Source organism: Mizuhopecten yessoensis, unplaced genomic scaffold (genome assembly GCF_002113885.1).
Source record: "Mizuhopecten yessoensis strain PY_sf001 unplaced genomic scaffold, ASM211388v2 scaffold716251, whole genome shotgun sequence".
NCBI classification, from domain to species: domain Eukaryota; kingdom Metazoa; phylum Mollusca; class Bivalvia; order Pectinida; family Pectinidae; genus Mizuhopecten; species Mizuhopecten yessoensis.
Genome location: NW_018480023.1, coordinates 185,854 through 204,853, shown reverse-complemented (window position 1 = coordinate 204,853; position 19,000 = coordinate 185,854). Strand labels below are relative to the sequence as shown.

The 19,000-nt window shown below is 35.4% G+C and overlaps 1 protein-coding gene across 2 annotated transcripts in view; it reads right to left on the bottom strand.

Annotated features, from left to right (window-relative positions):
• LOC110442337 (coronin-1A-like) overlaps nt 1–15,251 on the bottom strand; it is a 32,673-nt gene extending 17,422 nt beyond the window's left edge. For both annotated transcript variants that reach the window (XM_021485893.1, XM_021485894.1), the window contains exons 1-7: nt 15,146–15,251; nt 14,807–14,998; nt 3,658–3,910; nt 3,144–3,319; nt 2,027–2,143; nt 1,337–1,435; nt 183–328 (exon numbers count right to left, since the gene is read on the bottom strand). In XM_021485893.1, coding sequence (XP_021341568.1) covers nt 183–328; nt 1,337–1,435; nt 2,027–2,143; nt 3,144–3,319; nt 3,658–3,910; nt 14,807–14,998 — 983 coding nt within the window. In that variant the 5' untranslated portion in view covers nt 15,146–15,251. The remainder of the gene's footprint in view (nt 1–182; nt 329–1,336; nt 1,436–2,026; nt 2,144–3,143; nt 3,320–3,657; nt 3,911–14,806; nt 14,999–15,145) is intronic.
• Nucleotides 15,252–19,000: the final 3,749 nt, after the last annotated feature.

Below are 19,000 nucleotides of genomic sequence, written 5' to 3'. Positions count from 1 at the left end.
GGAATGACAACCCGATATGTGGGTTGCTCTTATGATTATACACAACATAGATGTTATTACTGTTCTATACAGGGACAATCTCAGAAACAACTATGACTTTCCAATCACCAGCCTGGCAAAGGAAAAGATACCTATGTTTTCTTATATACAGCAAAACCTGGCAGCGAGCATTGATGACTTACTTTGTTATTTCACAGGCCTTCATGTCCAAGCCCCGCTTGTTCTGGTAGGCAAACCCTCGCTGTGATTCTTTGGACTGATACAGAGTCAAGAAGTGTGCAAAGGGACTCTCATTCGTGATCTCGTAATACCGAATAATACTGTCACCCTGTAACATAAAAACATCTCATTCGTGATCACGCAATACCGAATAATACTGTCACCCTGTAACATAAAAACATCTCATTCGTGATCTCGTAATAACGAATAATGCTGTCACTCTGTAACATAAAAACATCTCATTCGTGATCTCGTAATACCGAATAATACTGTCACCCTGTAACAAAAGCCATATCTGATGGTGATCTTGTAATAACAAACAATAGTCACCTTGTAACATTACATAAACCATCTAATAATAACATAGAGACAGGCTCCTCAGCATTCACAACCAGTAATTATTTGAACAGATAGACTATTTTCACCATTTAAAATGCTGTCCAACAATACTGCTAGCATTATTTTTACAGAATAATTAATGTATATCCTACATAAAGCCAGTAATCCAGCCTTTAATGACTTTAGGTTGGACTAAACGCTGCTATTTAATTGAGGCTGCTGAAAGTGTTCCTGTATGACTGACACTTACCTTAGCCGCCAGGAACATAATGTTTAAATCAGGATAGCTGCTATTTAATTGAGGCTACTGAAAGTGTTCCTGGATGACTGACACTTACCTTAGCCGCCAGAAACATAATGTTTAAATCAGGATAGCTGCTATTTAATTGAGGCTACTGAAAGTGTTCCTGTATGACTGACACTTCCCTTAGCCGCCAGAAACATAATGTTTAAATCAGGATAGCTGCTATTTAATTGAGGCTGCTAAAAGTGTTCCTGTATGACTGACACTTACCTTAGCTGCCAGAAACATAATGTTTAAATCATGATAGCTGCTATTTAATTGAGGCTACTGAAAGTGTTCCTGGATGACTGACACTTACCTTAGCCGCCAGAAACATAGTGTTTAAATCAGGATAGCTGCTATTTAATTGAGGCTGCTGAAAGTGTTCCTGTATGACTGACACTTACCTTAGCCGCCAGGAACATAATGTTTAAATCAGGATAGCTGCTATTTAATTGAGGCTGCTAAAAGTGTTCCTGTATGACTGACACTTACCTTAGCTGCCAGAAACATGATGTTTAAATCAGAATCATACTGAGGGAACAGCACCCCGTTGTTATTGTCAATCTCCTCCATACTCAGGTTTTTTAATTTCTGTGGAAAACAAATGTTAAATATTGAAGGAAGTTGATATGCATTGATGTACTCTGGAGAAGAAAACTGATCTGTCAAAAAAGGATCCTAGAAATAGCATTATGTTACTCTTTTTTAAAAAATACTTAACTATTTAAGAAAAGCATTCCTGATTTTTATTCAATACACCAGCGCACCTAAAAGCTACAATTGTTTTTTGACCATCTCCTGATTTGACAACTGTGGCCATTTGTCTGCCTTCGACTTTATATCAACTTTTTCGTGAAGAGATTTACTGTAGGGATGAAAGGTTTACCGAAGTCCTAACACTGAAACAAAGTCATGTTCTGTAACATGTATTGTATTTGGTTAGGTGAGAACAAAGATCTAATCAAATTTCATCTTATTTCTATAAAATATATTCTAACTTTGCTATATCATCCTTAAATATATTTGAGTAAGGAACATGGAGGACATATCAAATCTCCAGTGCATTAACTAAGATCAATAAATAGTCATGTGATTAGATAATGTTTGATCCTTATTTATAACACCAATCATGCCTGTCAGACTGATATTGTGGTTACTGGAGTAACACATTGTTTACCATACCTCATCCCACACAGCATATTGTCGCTCACTCATGCGTGAGAACCCGGTGGTAAAGATTCGGCCATCTTTCAGATACACGGCTTGTGCTGGTTTGCTGCTTTCATGAGGTTTGTTTTCCTTGAAACAACAAAAAGATAAACCATGAGTGTAAACATAGAAAAACAGATTACTTTTATCATAAGCCTACTTCATAGCTGTCAATCACAAACTCCTGTGAGCTAAATTGCAATTTTGCTGTTACATCCCACAGGATATGTAGATCAGCTACTGCTATTCATTGCCACAACGTACATGAAAACATTTCCATTCAATTCATATATTACGGTACGGTGAACTACAATAAAAACAGTTACAACACTTTTTTTAAATTTATTATTTTTGATATAGGTATCGGATAACTATACCGTGAAAGTTTTTTATTTCATCACGTTGCATTTTCCGCATTGTGGCATCACGGTGTTCTCCAAATTCGTGACGTCACGTCGTTGTTGAGCCATTGTGACGTCATGCCCATGTAAGATAGACTCAGCAAGCATGGTTATCTTACATGGCCATCGCTATCTTACATGACCGGATAATAGAGAAAAGAGTTTTCAACAGAAACTACATCTTGTTGTAGCTTTTGACAGAAACTCTGTACAACTGAGTGTCCTTTAAAAGTAAGGTCGTTGGACTACGTTGTGAGAGGCCCAATGACCTTAACAGTCACTTGTTATTGGCAGTTTTTATTGTTCAGACATTAATTGGACTTGGAATTGGACATAAAGTTTACTTTCAGAAATATGTGATTGAGGGATATTTTAACTTTAGTATATATATAGCTATAGCGAACTAGTATGTGACGCTATAGTTAATGACGTCATAATATCTGCTTCAAATAAACAGTTTGAAGAATCTCCTTGATGAGATGAAAGCACTAAAGATGAGTTGTTAAGATTCTTTTCTTTTAATATTATTTCTTCGTCCGTTAGGATAAGTCTTCTGCTGTTATAATATAAATATATATATTTTTAGATTAACATGCAATTTCATCATATTTAGTTAATTTGAGCAATGCCCAAAGGTTCCCTCAAGAATGAGATCAAATAATCTTATGAGTGTATGTACAACTACTTACAGATATAACGACTCCCGTTCTACAGTCAATTATCCTCATCGTCTTGTCTTTACAGGTGGTCACTACTTTACTTCCGTTGAAGTTAAACGATGCAGAAAAGATGAGATCAGGCACATCGATCTCAAGAAACGCCTCCCCTAGTCCCGCATTCCAAATGTAAATTTTGTTGTCGGAACCTAAAATACAAAATATCTAATGTGACCTACTATTTTATGGTATACACCTGATAGTGCTGATATTCAGCAAAACATCAATGTTATGGTGGAGTTAATTAATACTACCAGTATTTTAGATTTTTGTTTACACCTACCATGTATGTGATTTACTGACAGAATAAAGAGCTGTGTATAGGTATCACACCAAAAAAAGCTTTCCAATAAAAATGTCTTTCACTAACATATTATATAGTGACTTTTTGTAATCATTGTATTTATGTAGATGCTGTAGAAAGGTGAGACATCAGAATGATAACCTCAGACATGAAAGGTAATTGTTACTGATCGTTAGTATGTACCTGCGGACAGTAGAACATTGGCAGCCACTGGATGCCATATAACAAGGCCGACCCTACGCTGGTGAAGTCTTAGGTCTACTACAGGAGTTTCCATGTTTGTAGTCAGCCCTCTATCAGGAATGTTCCAGATCATCACAGAGCAGTCATCACTTGCACTGGCAATGAGGTTGTCGTTGTGAGGGCACCACGCAATGTCCAGCACTGCCGACTGATGTCCTGTAACCTGGGGCACATCTCGTTCCACACGACCAACCTGTACAGGTACACACATCACGTTAATATGGTAAGAGATTGTGCTGTTCTGATTATCAATTTAAATTAGTCGTTTACCGATTACGATTTATTGATCACGATCAGTTGTTTACATCCGATTATGATTAACCGATCACGATCGGTTGTTTACCTCCGATTATGATTAACCGATCACGATCGGTTGTTTACCTCCGATTATGATTAACCGATCACGATCAGTCCTTTACCTCCGATTATGATTAACCGATCACGAACAGTCGTTTACCTCTGATTATGATTAATCGATCATAATTAAATATGATCATGGTTTGACTATAACAAAAACACTTTCAACATTATAAAGAGTTCTTGAGACTAGGAGCCCATCTAAAACCTGATATGATTGAGCAGTTTTAATAACAACTTTTACCCTAAACTGCATTCAAACATCATTTCTACCTACATGTATAGGGAAGTTTAAAAGTATCCATTACATTTGACCTATTTTGACAAATGCTTCTCTATTTATTTTATTTTCATTTTACGATCGATCTTCAATCAATCATCGATCATTCAAGAGATAGTGAGGATTGATCCGAGATTTTGACTTGATTGCCAACCCTATAAGAGATAAGAGATACAAATACTGTATGTATAACACTTTTGTTTAGTAGCTTTGCTTATTGAACAAACTTGCTCGATTTAAAATTCACACAAAACTTTTCTAGTCTATTTCATTTATTAAGCACCTATCTATTTCCATCATAACTCACCATTTTCGTTTTTACCTGTAAAGGCACACAAGGCCATTTTGTACTTCACATAAACCAGACAATTAAATAAAGATGACAGTGTGGACAAAATAAAGTCAAGTTATCAGAGCAACCTTCTCCATTTTTAAGACGGACAGTATATACCGAGTAATTTTTGTGGCAGTATTATTTCCATTCTCTTCACAAAATGATTCAACAGCAAATTTAACAATCCAGCAAAGATTTCCAGTTCCAGGAATTGCTGCAAGATCCAAAGAACAAAAAATATCAAACATGCAAAACAAAGGCCAGAGTGGAATTCACATATGAAACATGATAAAGATTATTCCAGTCCTTCCTGCATGTATGCAATTATTTTGCCAGCTCTCAAAATCAACATGTAAAACTGAGGCCAAAGCAGAATCTATGTATATATTTGATAAAGATATATCCAGAACTTCTGGAGAAACAGCAATAACATATTTCAACTATCAAAATCTAAAATGGCTGCCTGGTGGCCATCTTGTTTTTTCTTTAATCAATCTCAAAATGACACATACACAGCTAAAAACCATGGGAAACCTACAAAAGAAATTTGAGAAAAATCTGCCAAGTTCTTCCATGAGAAATAGTGACAATCAAAGTACTGAGGGTACTGAAAGTTAAGGCAAAAGTTATACTAAGATATATATCTTATTTTTGGAAAGGGGAACAAAATAAAGGCGAAATTCTCATCATATTGTACAGAAGGATTATCTGTTAATTTTGTTATAAATCATAGTTTTATGTAAAAGTGTACCACTGTGAAGTTATTCTTCTTATGTGTACAGTATATCTTTATATGCTTGTCAGAAGAGGGGTACCAAGTGTTCTCTAGAATATATTATTTTAGACTTTTTATAAAATTAATTTGCATAGGAGTTGCTTTCCTCTGTCCATATTTCAAACGTTACAAACTGAAATTGGCAATTTTAAACCATTAAATAGATTATGCACAGATTGTGTTCAACTTTGAACTTTGCCTTTGTTGTTGAATAAGATATCAACCAAGTTTCATCAAAAACCATTGACTAATCAGAGCACAGTATGCTAATTAATTATGCATGGCTTTCACTCAACTTTGAACTTATCATCAAAGTTTGTATATTGATCAATATATATTCAAGCAAATTATCTTGTAAAGTGTGGACATTGACCAGGGTATGCATGCTTTTTAATATGTGTGAATTATGTTCAAGTTTCAATTTTGTATCAGTCTGTGTATATTGTTTATACACAAACCCAAGTTTCATTAAAACTGAACAATATTTAAGGATATTAACTTGCTGAAACCAAATTGTGGATGACTGCTGGTTCCCGGTAATTTCCATATAGGCTATATTTAGAAATCGATATTCACTGGATAACCAGTCTACATGAGTTTTTGAGAACTGGTCATGTGTATATGATTCGACCAATGTGATTGCGAGAAATGTTCATGCTTTTGTAATATTTGTTGCTAAGCAATCAATATTTTATCACTTTGTGTGTGTTACCTTTTTTTTATTTTAACCAGCGCTATTCTTTTTTAAAAACTGGCTTATAGTTAACTGTGTATAACATACACAATGCTCTGACTTGAGGATATATACATTGGACAGGAAGATGGCTAAGTGAGCTGTACGGTACACACAATGTGATACCAGTGACAGGGAAGTGTTTGGTGATCCTGACTTCCTGTCTGGTGTTACACTAGGCTGCAGCTTATGTTCTATGTACACAAGGCTTGACACAGGTCCTAAACCAATGGATGAATCGGATTTTCAATCCTATCGTCTACAAGGTACACATGTACATCCAGAAATTTATGACCATATTATTGATGCAGAGTTTATACACCATCTAGAATGTGCAATGAACTTGTTATACTGTATACACTTTTTTTAAAATTTTACAATAATTATGAAAAAAAAAAATCCAACATGTGACCTAATACCTACCCTGTGCGTCTTCTTAAACAATAATTGCCCTATCCACTACATCACCTGACCACCCAAAGATAAATAAACTGTTATCTGAAATCATACCAAGTCATGTGCACTGTTTAAGTATACACAATTTGTGTACTCTTAACTTAAATATTTGATGCATTTTTACTGTTTTTCACTGAATTTCATATAAGCTAATGCAGTCCTAGCACTATAGAAACAGAATCTCAAATATGTGGAAATAAACATCATCCATTATGTATTTTTTAAACATTTATGTTGACTCACTTTTAAAGCATATATGAAAAGTGTATTTCCTAGATTAGAAAAAGTTGTTGAACCTGGTCAATCATCTCAGAAAAAACTATGAAGTAGTATATTGTTAAATATATATAGCTACCTATCTTTGATTTTGCTGTCTTTCTAAAAAAATATATACAAACTTCAAACTTGTTTAATCATGATTCCTTTAATTTATGCAACACAATCATAAAATTTTAAAACCTGGCTTCCTAAAACATGGTGTGCCTACCCAGACCCTACATATTTCAAAGCCAATCCCTGAAACAATAACTTTGTTCAGCCTAGAACAATCTAAAGCAGTGGGCTGGATAGGTTCACATCTGTTGAGACATACAGTTTTTGTACATGTACATCATGTGGTTAAATTAATTGTTTCACAATGCATTCAGGCATACACAATGAAGATTTTGATCTATTTCCTTGACCAGGTTTGCCACCATCAGTCAGAGATTTTCTTTCCATTTTTTGTATGGATACATGATTTGGGACCTTACATGTCTATATTCTTTATTGACAAGTTTAGTGTTCTCCTCAGGTTGTTTTGGCAGCATGGCACCATGCTACTATGTCTTGCCATGCTGCTATCCTAGATCTTCTCTGTTATATATTCATAGTAAATCTAAAGTTACCATGCTGCTATCCTAGATCTTCTCTGCTATATATTCATAGTAAATCTAAAGTTATCATGCTGCTTTGATTTTACATAGAGTGCTGCTTTAACAGAAATATTGAAATACCATGCTTCTTTCAAAACATTCTGGGGAAAACACGGAAGTTCTGGTAAAGGGGGATAATCTCAGACCAGCAAAAATCTTGGGCTACAGCACTGTTGACTAATAATAACCACAGGTGATTTTCAAACCAGAAGAAACTCCATTTTCTTTGCACCATAAACTACAAACTGTTAGCTACTTCAAACAGCAATGGTCCATTGTTTAGATAACAATCTGCTTGATTAATGATTAATTAAATACTTGTCAATTTCTTATTCTAAAAAAATAGATACTTCAATGCCCTGAAATTGTAAAATGTTATTAATATTAAAATCATCATAAATTTGTTTTCTGTAGAGCAAGTTTCCCGACTGCAAAACCCTAGCCCTATACTTCACATTACATATGTGTTTTTAATACTATGTGCATGTATTTCTGTGCGTCGCTCGACTTCCGCTTTTGCTATTCAGCTAGCCTCGGACTTCTTTATGCATACCACACACACATCCATAATCAGAAGACGGCCGTCAGGATATGACAGGTCACACAGTTCAGGCAGAACGTTCGTTGATATATGTGTGTATACATATATACAATGTATAACTTTGTAGTATACATGCACTACAAGCCTAGGTATAATACTGGGTACTTATACTGATCACAAGTACTTTCCTGGTCTGTCAAACATCCGCAAAGAGTGACATTTCCTACCGGGAAAATCAATAGATACTGACCTTCGTACTTAAACTGGAACAGCAACCAGCTGGTACACCATTAACTGTTCAAAATACCAAATTCCTGGGGCTGGGATTTATTGATTATATCCCAATACTACTTAATGATACATGCACCAATAGACCAAGACATGTGTTGTAATATTTGACTCCATTAATATTTTAAATTTTACTTAAGTACATGAAATGAAAGTAGAATTCTTGGTCTTTCCAAGTTACCCGTCAGCTTTGGTCACATTCATTTCTCAAATATCCATTTGTTACAAGAAGAGAAGGTAAAACTCAAAGTTGAGAACAACCTGTATTTCTGGGACGTGTTGAAAGGAGAAAACATATATTCAAATAGCTTAAGCTGGTGGAATATATGTGGCATTCTTGAAGATTATTAAATAATTGATTTGCATAGGAATTGCTTCCCTTTGTCCATCAATACAAATGATCAGGGAACCTTTTGTCAAAACCAAAAACATTTCTGATTGCTTATCAATAAGTGGCACAAATCCCTGTTGACGAAGTTTCATCAGAATCTTATTGTTATTGCACAGTATCTGTCGACCAATCAGAGTGCAGTATGCTAATTAATTATGTGTGGATTTTGCTCAATTTCAAAATTAGTGTAAGTCTTTGGATATATTGTACTACTTAACAAGTTTAAGCAAGACATTGTGCAGAAAGTGTGAACAGATGCTCCCAATATCATAACATATCCCATCAAACATTTTTGACTGGTGTACATATATTTAATATTGTATCCAATATCTTTCCCTCAGAAAAGATCAACTTTTTGTACTTAAAAACAATGTATACAATAGATGAACAATTCATACAGTTAACTGCATAATGTACCTCTGCTTTTGTAAATATCAATTTAGGTTTAAACATTCTTATATTAAATAAATTCTTTTACATTATCGGCAGATAAATGAGTAAATCAAAGTAATAGACAAAAATTGCAACAAAATAACTAGGTAATCTATGGTTGCAAGTGGTTTGACAAAAGTCTTAAATTTAAGACTTTTGTCAAACCAACCATTGATTACCTAGTTATTTTATATCTATTTAATCAATATTATATATGATTAAGTTTGATAACATTCTCACAACAACTTATTATAAAATTGAGCACATCCTTCCTATGACAATATATTGGGATACGTATCGCAATATATTAATTCTGTATTGCAATATAAGTAACATTAAATTATAAAAGAAAACTGATTCTTACAGAGTTATGTTAAACACTTATTTCTAGACACAAAATTTCATTAATAGCATAATTTACTTGAGCTATCTTTTGGATACCTTGTGCTATCTTTTGGATACCTTGTGCTATCTTTTGGATACCTTGTGCTATCTTTTGGATACCTTGTGCTATCTTTTGGATACCTTGTGCTATCTTGGGTAACATTGATCTTGTAATTGAATTTTATGTACATGTATCTTGAATGACCACACAGGATGTACCCTATATGTTATCTAGTGTAATGTCCAATCCTAAACTGTCTGGGTAAGTAAATAAGGCGTTAAATTTACAACTAGTGCTAATACCTGTTATCTGGTCTTGATGACAATAGGGTCCCCAAATTATATAAGAGTGCCTTTGCTGTGGAATTATTTGTACATATAACCGTCCTTTAATAACGCAGTACAGTGTATTTATAATCAGAAACTTGCAAATTACACAAATCAACCTTCCATTGAGACATCTTATTCAGAATATATCCCAGAAGATGAATGAGTGTTTGATAATCCTGGGCGTGAAGAAGCAATTATTGTACCCCTGGGGAGGGAAGAATATTTATAAGTTAAACCCAAGTCAAAGACATTCAATTTTATGTTTAGTTTACTTGCAATTAGATTTTTGAGCCAAATCATAAATTCATTGGTAGGTAAGGAAATTCTTTTATTTTTGATTTTTTTTTAATAATACTTAGTATAGTAACTTACAATTCAAAAAGAATACCAGTATTGTAAATTATGATTATTTTACTTAATTTTTACTCCAAAAATATTGGAAATCAACCTCTCTCAAAAAATGTCAATGAAATATTTAGGGTATGGGGGTATATTGGTGGATAGCTAAATGGGAAACATATTTCATTTTAAAGGGGCATCACGGTTAAGTAACTTTATTTTTTGTCTTTTTTTCAAATACTACATAAACATATGAAGTGAGTCTCCTTATGGAAAATAACGATCGGATTTGGCTGAAAAAGATTCATAAAAATGATTAAATCTAAGAAAATCATCGGTATTTCTACCTGTCTGACCAACGTTTTGTTCAGGGATTTCCCTCTACTAGCGCATGCACATAGCACACCATTTCTTTGTAAACATAATGACTGGCCGTGTCAGTTACGAAACGAAAAGTTGCCAAATGGTCAAAAGATAGCGCAAGGAGTACGTTACGGAATCATTATTGCAGGTGGGCAGTATTCAAAGGAGAAAATAACTGCCCTAGCAGTTAGTACGGTGCATGTATTCTTCCGGATAGCCGGCTTAGCTGAAATGGAATCGACAAGAAATGCTAGCGCTGTTTACGTTATGAATACATATCTAAAACTATTAAGCTCGCTAGTATCTTTGTCTGAGTTTGAACACAGATGAACTTAGTTTAATATGTTAATGGGCATGTATTGGAGAGTTTACTTTGTGTTTCTATAATTATACAGTGGTTTATGCGAAAGGAAGGGATAAGTGACTGGTTAGTTTGATTTTGCCATGAGGCCCTCGTAGGGATAACTGTTGTGATGGCCCCCAGGGTGTATTTTCTGGGTCACCGAGATACGTGTTATCTAAGTCCGTGGATTTACATAATTCATAATATTAACCGGGTTCAGTAAAATGGTATGATTTAATTATATTGCTGAATTAAACGATTATTTTTGTTTTTACATACAAGATTTAAATTAGTACTAATATGAATACCCTGCCTCCTCTGTCCCGGCAATATATAAAAAAAAAATCAGAAATGTTTGTCTCTTGGTTTAGGGAAGGTGTTTAGCCCCGTACCATCTGTACCGGTCACATTCCGGTACTAAATTCAATATATATTTATAAATATCTACTTAATGTTTATGCCTATTATCATTGTTGACATTTAATTGTAAATGTATGACGGTAGAAGACTGTGATAAATTGTAAAAACTTGTGCCCCATCCCTTGTTCAATTTTATTGGCAACACATATGTTTAAAGTTAATAAATTTAAATTCTGAATATTGGCAAGCGTGCAATTAACTTCTGATGATGAATGATAACTGTTCAATAAGTTTGAATACAGACTTCGAAATCATATTACTTAGTTTCATAGCGCGGTAAGAAGTTGCGCCCAACGGCCCCTTTCTGGGGGCAGGGTCTAACATTAACTTTTGTTCTTCTGTTTTCATTGTCCTTCCCTTTATTATTGTACTTAAAATAATCTACCTACGTACCTACACCTAGCTATGTGATGAAAACTTCATACGTTGAATATTTCCCTTTCCAGGATATACATGATTTTGCTTACAGTACTTTAAGTATAGGCTATCAGCAGCTTCTCCACGACTTAAGTTGTATTCCTTTTCTTTTAATAATGTGACATGGTTTATTATAATTGAAACTGAACATAATATGTTCTTTAATTATTCACTTCTGATAATAAACATGAAAATATTTATGGTATTAGCTCTTCAAAAACTATTTTCCAGTTCCACACATAATCAAAGGTGATCATCGTCAAAAATTTACAGGTTCAAGTGAAATTTTCTGACTAGTAAAACAATAGCAGTTGACACTGTAAAATGTGTCAAACCGTTTTTAATTATAAATGCTAATAAAAGTTTGTTAATCACAAATATTGTTGAATATCACATTTTACAGTCTAAAAAGTGTATGATGCATTTATATGTTTACCTCTCGCCACATAATTTCAATCACCAAAGTGGGGCACAAGATCGTCTAGGATGTGGAGCTATTAGCCAGGTGGCTTATATTTAATATTAGGATTGATTGACGGGGCTCATCATCCTTGCTAAAAGCACTTAGCTCTTCATATATATATATATCGTGTAAGGACAGTGGGGTTTTTTGGCCTGATCTACAGCCGTCTAACGGCTGCTTTCCCTAGTCTGAAAATTACGTATTTTCCCAAAATAAAAATATATTTTCCCAAATAAAATACCTGTTAATTTAGTCTTTGTTTGCTTACATAAGTCGTTCTCCAGACAATAATAACTTCAGCGATCGGAAATTTTCCGTTTCTGAGCAAGGGGAGATAAGTCAAATCTGAATATTCTAATCTAGGTCATGATAGCGTTTGATACGGTCATCGGAATTTCAAGCGTGAAATTGACAACTGCTTTGATTCGCGGGTGACATCCGGTTCTACACCGCATAATTCAAAATACTTCACTAAAAACATCAGAAAAATTGATTCCAAAGGACTGACTAAAATAAGTGATGCGTTCAAGGAAGCTACAAAGTCTTGTGGACACAGAGACGATCCCGTCATTTGCCGAGTTGACTCGTGTGTGCTTGATCTGGGCTTTTATCTGCTAGGAGTGAAAACACTCTTTACCATCTTTCAGAATCTGAATTTGCTTTTCGTATAGTGTTGTGAGACACACATCTGCGTGACACTGTTGTATGACAATTACATCAACTGTGACACATCCAATTAGTCTTTCATGTCCCAAAGGTCAACTAGGAAACGCTCCATTTTTTCTGTTGTCTCGCAAATTGCCAAGTCAACACACATAAATATTGCCTTTACTGCCTCCCTGTTCCTGTCAAGTTCTATATCCCCAAGTTCAGTAACCCCTCTGTCACAGAATGGAGAAGTGGACAAAGAAGAGATTGATTTGGTGGTACATGTACCTTGTTAAACTTTATTAAAATTGTGATTTCAAACCTTGTCAATGATTTTCATCTTACATTTTGTAAAGAATCTGTTACAAATTTTAAATAGGAACAAAATGAATAAAGAAATATGTCATTTTTTAAGAGCAGTTAATTCTCTACAAAAACTATCAGAATGCACCTCGGAGCCTCTAGAATTCAAAATTTTTCCGGGGGGGATCCCCGAACCCCCCAACATGGCTTCGCGCCTTCGCCGCTCGCGCTGCGCGGAAGACATCCTGTATTTTCCCAATTGCAAAGGAACCGGTGGTTGTAAAATGGCAGTAAAAAACCCATTGAAGGTCTTGTTTATCTGCTGTACCTATTTTTGTTGCACATTGTTGTGCGCATACTGGGAGTTTGTTGACATTTTTGTTTTTTGGTAGTAATCTTAAGATAACACTTTGTTTATATCTGGAAGAAGCTGATGATTATGATGTGAAAATATTAATTCACACTATTTTACTAAAAACAGCAGTAGCATATTCATTATTACCTTTCAATTACATGTAGATAAGCAGACATTATATCTAGTAGAAAACAATCTGGAAAAGGTGACTTCCTAGATATAATTCATAATGCCATAACTCCTCATTGCTTAATAAAGAGATGTTGTTTGTGTGGTCTGATGTGTGTGGTTATAATCAACATCAAAATCTACAATATCCTTGTATTTTTAGACTTAAAAGTGGTATCACAGTATTAACAGCTGTGTGTGCTATAAATAGACAGGCACTGAAACTGGGCATGTAATGGTGATGTTCAATCATGATGACGCGACTGAATGATTATCATTGTTTATAGAAAGTAATTACAAAGTGACTGCCAAAGTGAAATGAAAGATTTGCTTTAATTCATTTGAGATGTATTGGTACATTTGATGGGTCGTTCAAAATAACTTGCGATGGTTTAACCACAACACACCGTCCACAATTTTTTCTGTTGCGTAATTTGTGTTGCAAGCCACTATGAACACCCAAACATTGTTGTGGATATGACGTCTGACTCTCGTTTGGATTTTTTTGGTGAGAATATGACTATTCTTCCATGACACTATATTGATATGTATAAAATTAGCCATACTCTATTTTAGGCGGAAACAAAATGACAATAAATCTTGTTTTCGATCAAGCTAGAAGTCCATGTTTACAAGTAAGAAGCAACCAGAAGCTCTCCTTTGATCACTGTCCAGCACGTTTGTTTCTCACTTCATTTAAAATGAAATGACGCTCTCAGTATCTATAAGCTAAAGCAACAATAAAGGAACATTGGTATGGTGTCCTACTGAAAGTAGTTGCATGTCTTATCAATACTCACAGGCAGGGTCCAGTACATTACCCTCCAGCCTCTTAATCATAATTTCGTCTATGCATTTTCGAAACCACAATCAACCACTGCAATACTGATAACAGTCGGTCTTTTTATAAGATTTTTATGCAAACTGTCTTTGACCATATTGTTTGATTATTTCCTTCAACTGTAGTACTCTTATGATCAGCATACCATGCCAGACACAACAACCTAGTAATGTGACTGTCAATGTTTCTACGTGTGTTTCGGTGGCTGACTCACCTTTGATAGGGGCAGGACGAGGAAAGCTCCACCACCACCCGACTCGGTGATAACAGCAAGAAATTTAGGGTTGGCGGCTGCGAACGGGCGGTCCCACGTCTGTTTGGTAGTTCTGATACAGTCGTAGCACTGGTCGCGTTTCATCGCCTTACCAAACACATGCCGGAACTTACTCTTTCTCATGAAAGCCATCTGAAAGCAGATAAAGAAAAACGTGTGTCACGTCTGCTGGGGGAAATGACACAGGGGCCGGGCAGCATCTCTTCCGCCGACTGTGTTAGACGGGTACTTGCGTCCATCACAATGGCTTAGTGACAACACTCGATAATAGATTGATACCTTTGTGGTTCTTTACATATGAATCCAACCCGGGACGAAGTGTCAAAGTTCTCTGAACGTGTGCTGTTTTCACGCCCTCTGCTGCCGCTTCCTTACTTACTCCGGAAGTATATTACTGCGCATGTACATATCTTCAAGTCGAACTGACTCGTAAAATACCCAAAAAAGGTAAATGATTCATTGATAAAAGATCGAATAAAACTACAGAGTATTCATTACCAATATGTATGTATCATCAGTATGCACAGTTTATATGCATAAAGCTTACTATCACGATGAACGCCATCAGCGTTGCCTAATCGATAAATAATGTACAAGTGGGCGAAGGGAAACAACTCGGATTGATTTTATCAGGCCTGTCTCGGTTCATTGAATGTTGAAAGTTTATTTTATAATTATAAACTCATATTACCTCATTTTTCAAGAAATGATAATTAAACAAAGTAAAAGATAATTTGTTGTGCCAGTTTCTTTTTTACCAGAGTACAGACCAGAAATCTTATGAGTATTTATGATACAAAATTGTGAAACCATAAAAATCAAAGAAACAGAAGTGGCGTAGGAAAACAATTTTCGGAGTGTATATTTGCTTACAGAAGGTCGGGCGTCCGGGGTGCGGAGTGCCGGACGAGGGGAGGGTATAGGAGGGGGAGTTAGCTGAAAAAACCCATTCTACTATATATATATATATATATATATATATATATATATATATATATAGGCCCTAGGAGCAACTTCTCCATAACAATATTTTATCAGATTAAAATTTTAAAGAAGATTTTTTTTTTTATTATTTCTTTCCTTTTTTATGATTTATACGGACGGGGACTTAGATAACAATTCCGTGGCATTACAAATGACTTCATGATTATTCAGCTTATAATGTAGAAATACAATTTTATACGTCTCTGGGCCAATGCAACACATGAACAAATCGTAAAAATTGGCGTGAAAATCTGACGTTGCATGATTTATGACGTCATAAATATGTTATATTAACGTTGGCTGAACTTTACCCAAGATAGACTGCCTGTATGAACTTCGAAATTGTACGCATGTTTACGTTCTTTCAAAAGCAGCACCCCATTTGCCATTTTGCTCGAAAAGTAACAAATGACTGCCTCTATCCTTTCGTTGTGTCTGCTCCGATTTAAAACCAAATAGCGGCCAAATAGCTATCTCAGTGTGTTTTGCGAGTCAATTATAATTGATAATCCTATCTATTCTCTGCTAAAACTGAACTCAGCACGATGAAGCTTTGTATACAGGTCATCATAGGATACCGTTGTGTCCGCTTAAAGTTTTTGAACATCAAGGAGAAAATACTACCATGACATTGAGGATTTCTTATGGATAGTGCATATTTACTTTGCCCCTTTTTGAAATGGATCAGCATTTTGTTGTAATGAATGAAATAGTGATTGTCAATATGACGGTGCTGTAAAAAGAACTTTTGTTAGATTTGGTTTCATGTTACTATACTTTTCTCATAGATTTTATGTGTTCAATCCATCTAGTACTTTTTTTCTGTGATATACTGTAATATTTTATGCCGGATATCGTGGTATGTTGTGGTTCGACTGTAAATAAGCTTGAGAAGAAATCCGCCGATATGTTTGCCCTTTTCTGATCAGTTTGGACGATTTCGTTTTTCTCTCCTTTTAACGCGTAATTCTATGATCCCGGTTTTAGTTTTAGTTCTGGAACTTGCGTGATTCTACAATTTCTTGGGTTTGCTCTTTGCTTCCTTCGCGGTATTTTTTTCTCAATATTCATTTAGCATTTTTTCACTAACGATTTTGCTTTGCTCCTGGTTTAATATATTCAACGTATTTCCCCTCTTCTCGTGTTTCGATGTATCTTTGTCAGGTTCGGTATTCTCGAACTATTGGGCTAACGGTTTGACTATCTTAACAGTGTCCGCAACTAGAGTATGCACGTTCAGTTTGGGACACATATCTGAACAAGATACTAACAAGATAGAGATGGTTCAGCGCAGGGCTGCCCGTTTTGTTACCAACAGACATGCCGTGACGTGACGTGCCTCGAACTCGACTCTGTTCCATTATATATCATGCCACAACACACAATGATAGAATTGGTACAGGTACAAGTGCCTATGATAATTATAACAACCTCGCATGTTCCTCCTCTACCGATTGTTGCTACATACATATTAATTAGGGTTCGTTACGTGACGGAATGATCGGTATTTTGACCTATACACAAGTTTTTCAGAGTAAAATAATAAACATTTTAAAACGATCTAGTAGTAGCTAATATAATGTCACAGGAAGATTGACGACTCGACGTCTTTTATAAATCTCCGCAGTAGACAGCTGTGGTGTAACGGCACCAGTTTTCTGGATGTATTCTAAAAATACTTCTTTGTATTAAAAATAAGTCTATATATACTCACATAGCACAGGGGCGTAGTGATAGTTTCGGATACAGCCAAACTGCTGTATTTATAAATTACGACGATCTGACGGATATACGAATATCTGATCATTTGCTATTTTCTGAACGATATAAATGTATAGAAGCATCTCAGGGGTAATTTTTGTCATTCCATTGCAGCTTTTACTATGTGGTAAAATAGTGTCTTTACAAGTCCCTGTGGTAGACTAGTTGGACCAACTTTCTCTGTTCTAAACACGGCACTGACGTCATCACGCAAGCTATAAACCGACAACAAATATACACACAATAATTGAATGGCGTAATTCCTCTACCTCATCCCTTAGACCAATGGCATTCCTGTTACCAATTTCATCCTAGCTACCATTTTATAGTATATACCTAGTTACCAGTTTTATAGTGTGTATCCCAGTGACCAGTTTGAAAGTGTGTATCCCAGTTACCAGTTTTAGTGTGTATCCCAGTTACCAGTTTAGTGTGTATCCCAGTTACCAGTTTTATAGTGTGTATCCCAGTTACCAGTTTATAGTGTGTATCCCAGTTACCAGTTTTATAGTGTGTATCCCAGTTACCAGTTTTATAGTGTGTATCCCAGTTACCAGTTTTATAGTGTGTATCCCAGTTACCAGTTTTATAGTGTGTATCCCAGTTACCAGTTTTATAGTGTGTATCCCAGTTACCAGTTTTATAGTGTGTATCCCAGTTACCAGTTTTATAGTGTGTATCCCAGTTACCAGTTTTATAGTGTGTATCCCAGTTACCAGTTTTATAGTGTGTATCCCAGTTACCAGTTTTATAGTGTGTATCCCAGTTACCAGTTTTATAGTGTGTATCCCAGTTACCAGTTTTATAGTGTGTATCCCAGTTACCAGTTTTATAGTGTGTATCCCAGTTACCAGTTTTATAGTGTGTATCCCAGTTACCAGTTTTATAGTGTGTATCCCAGTTACCAGTTTTATAGTGTGTATCCCAGTTACCAGTTTTATAGTGTGTATCCCAGTTACCAGTTTTATAGTGTGTATCCCAGTTACCAGTTTTATAGTGTGTATCCCAGTTACCAGTTTTATAGTGTGTATCCCAGTTACCAGTTTTATAGTGTGTATCCCAGTTACCAGTTTTATAGTGTGTATCCCAGTTACCAGTTTTATAGTGTGTATCCCAGTTACCAGTTTTATAGTGTGTATCCCAGTTACCAGTTTTATAGTGTGTATCCCAGTTACCAGTTTTATAGTGTGTATCCCAGTTACCAGTTTTATAGTGTGTATCCCAGTTACCAGTTTTATAGTGTGTATCCCAGTTACCAGTTTTATAGTGTGTATCCCAGTTACCAGTTTTATAGTGTGTATCCCAGTTACCAGTTTTATAGTGTGTATCCCAGTTACCAGTTTTATAGTGTGTATCCCAGTTACCAGTTTTATAGTGTGTATCCCAGTT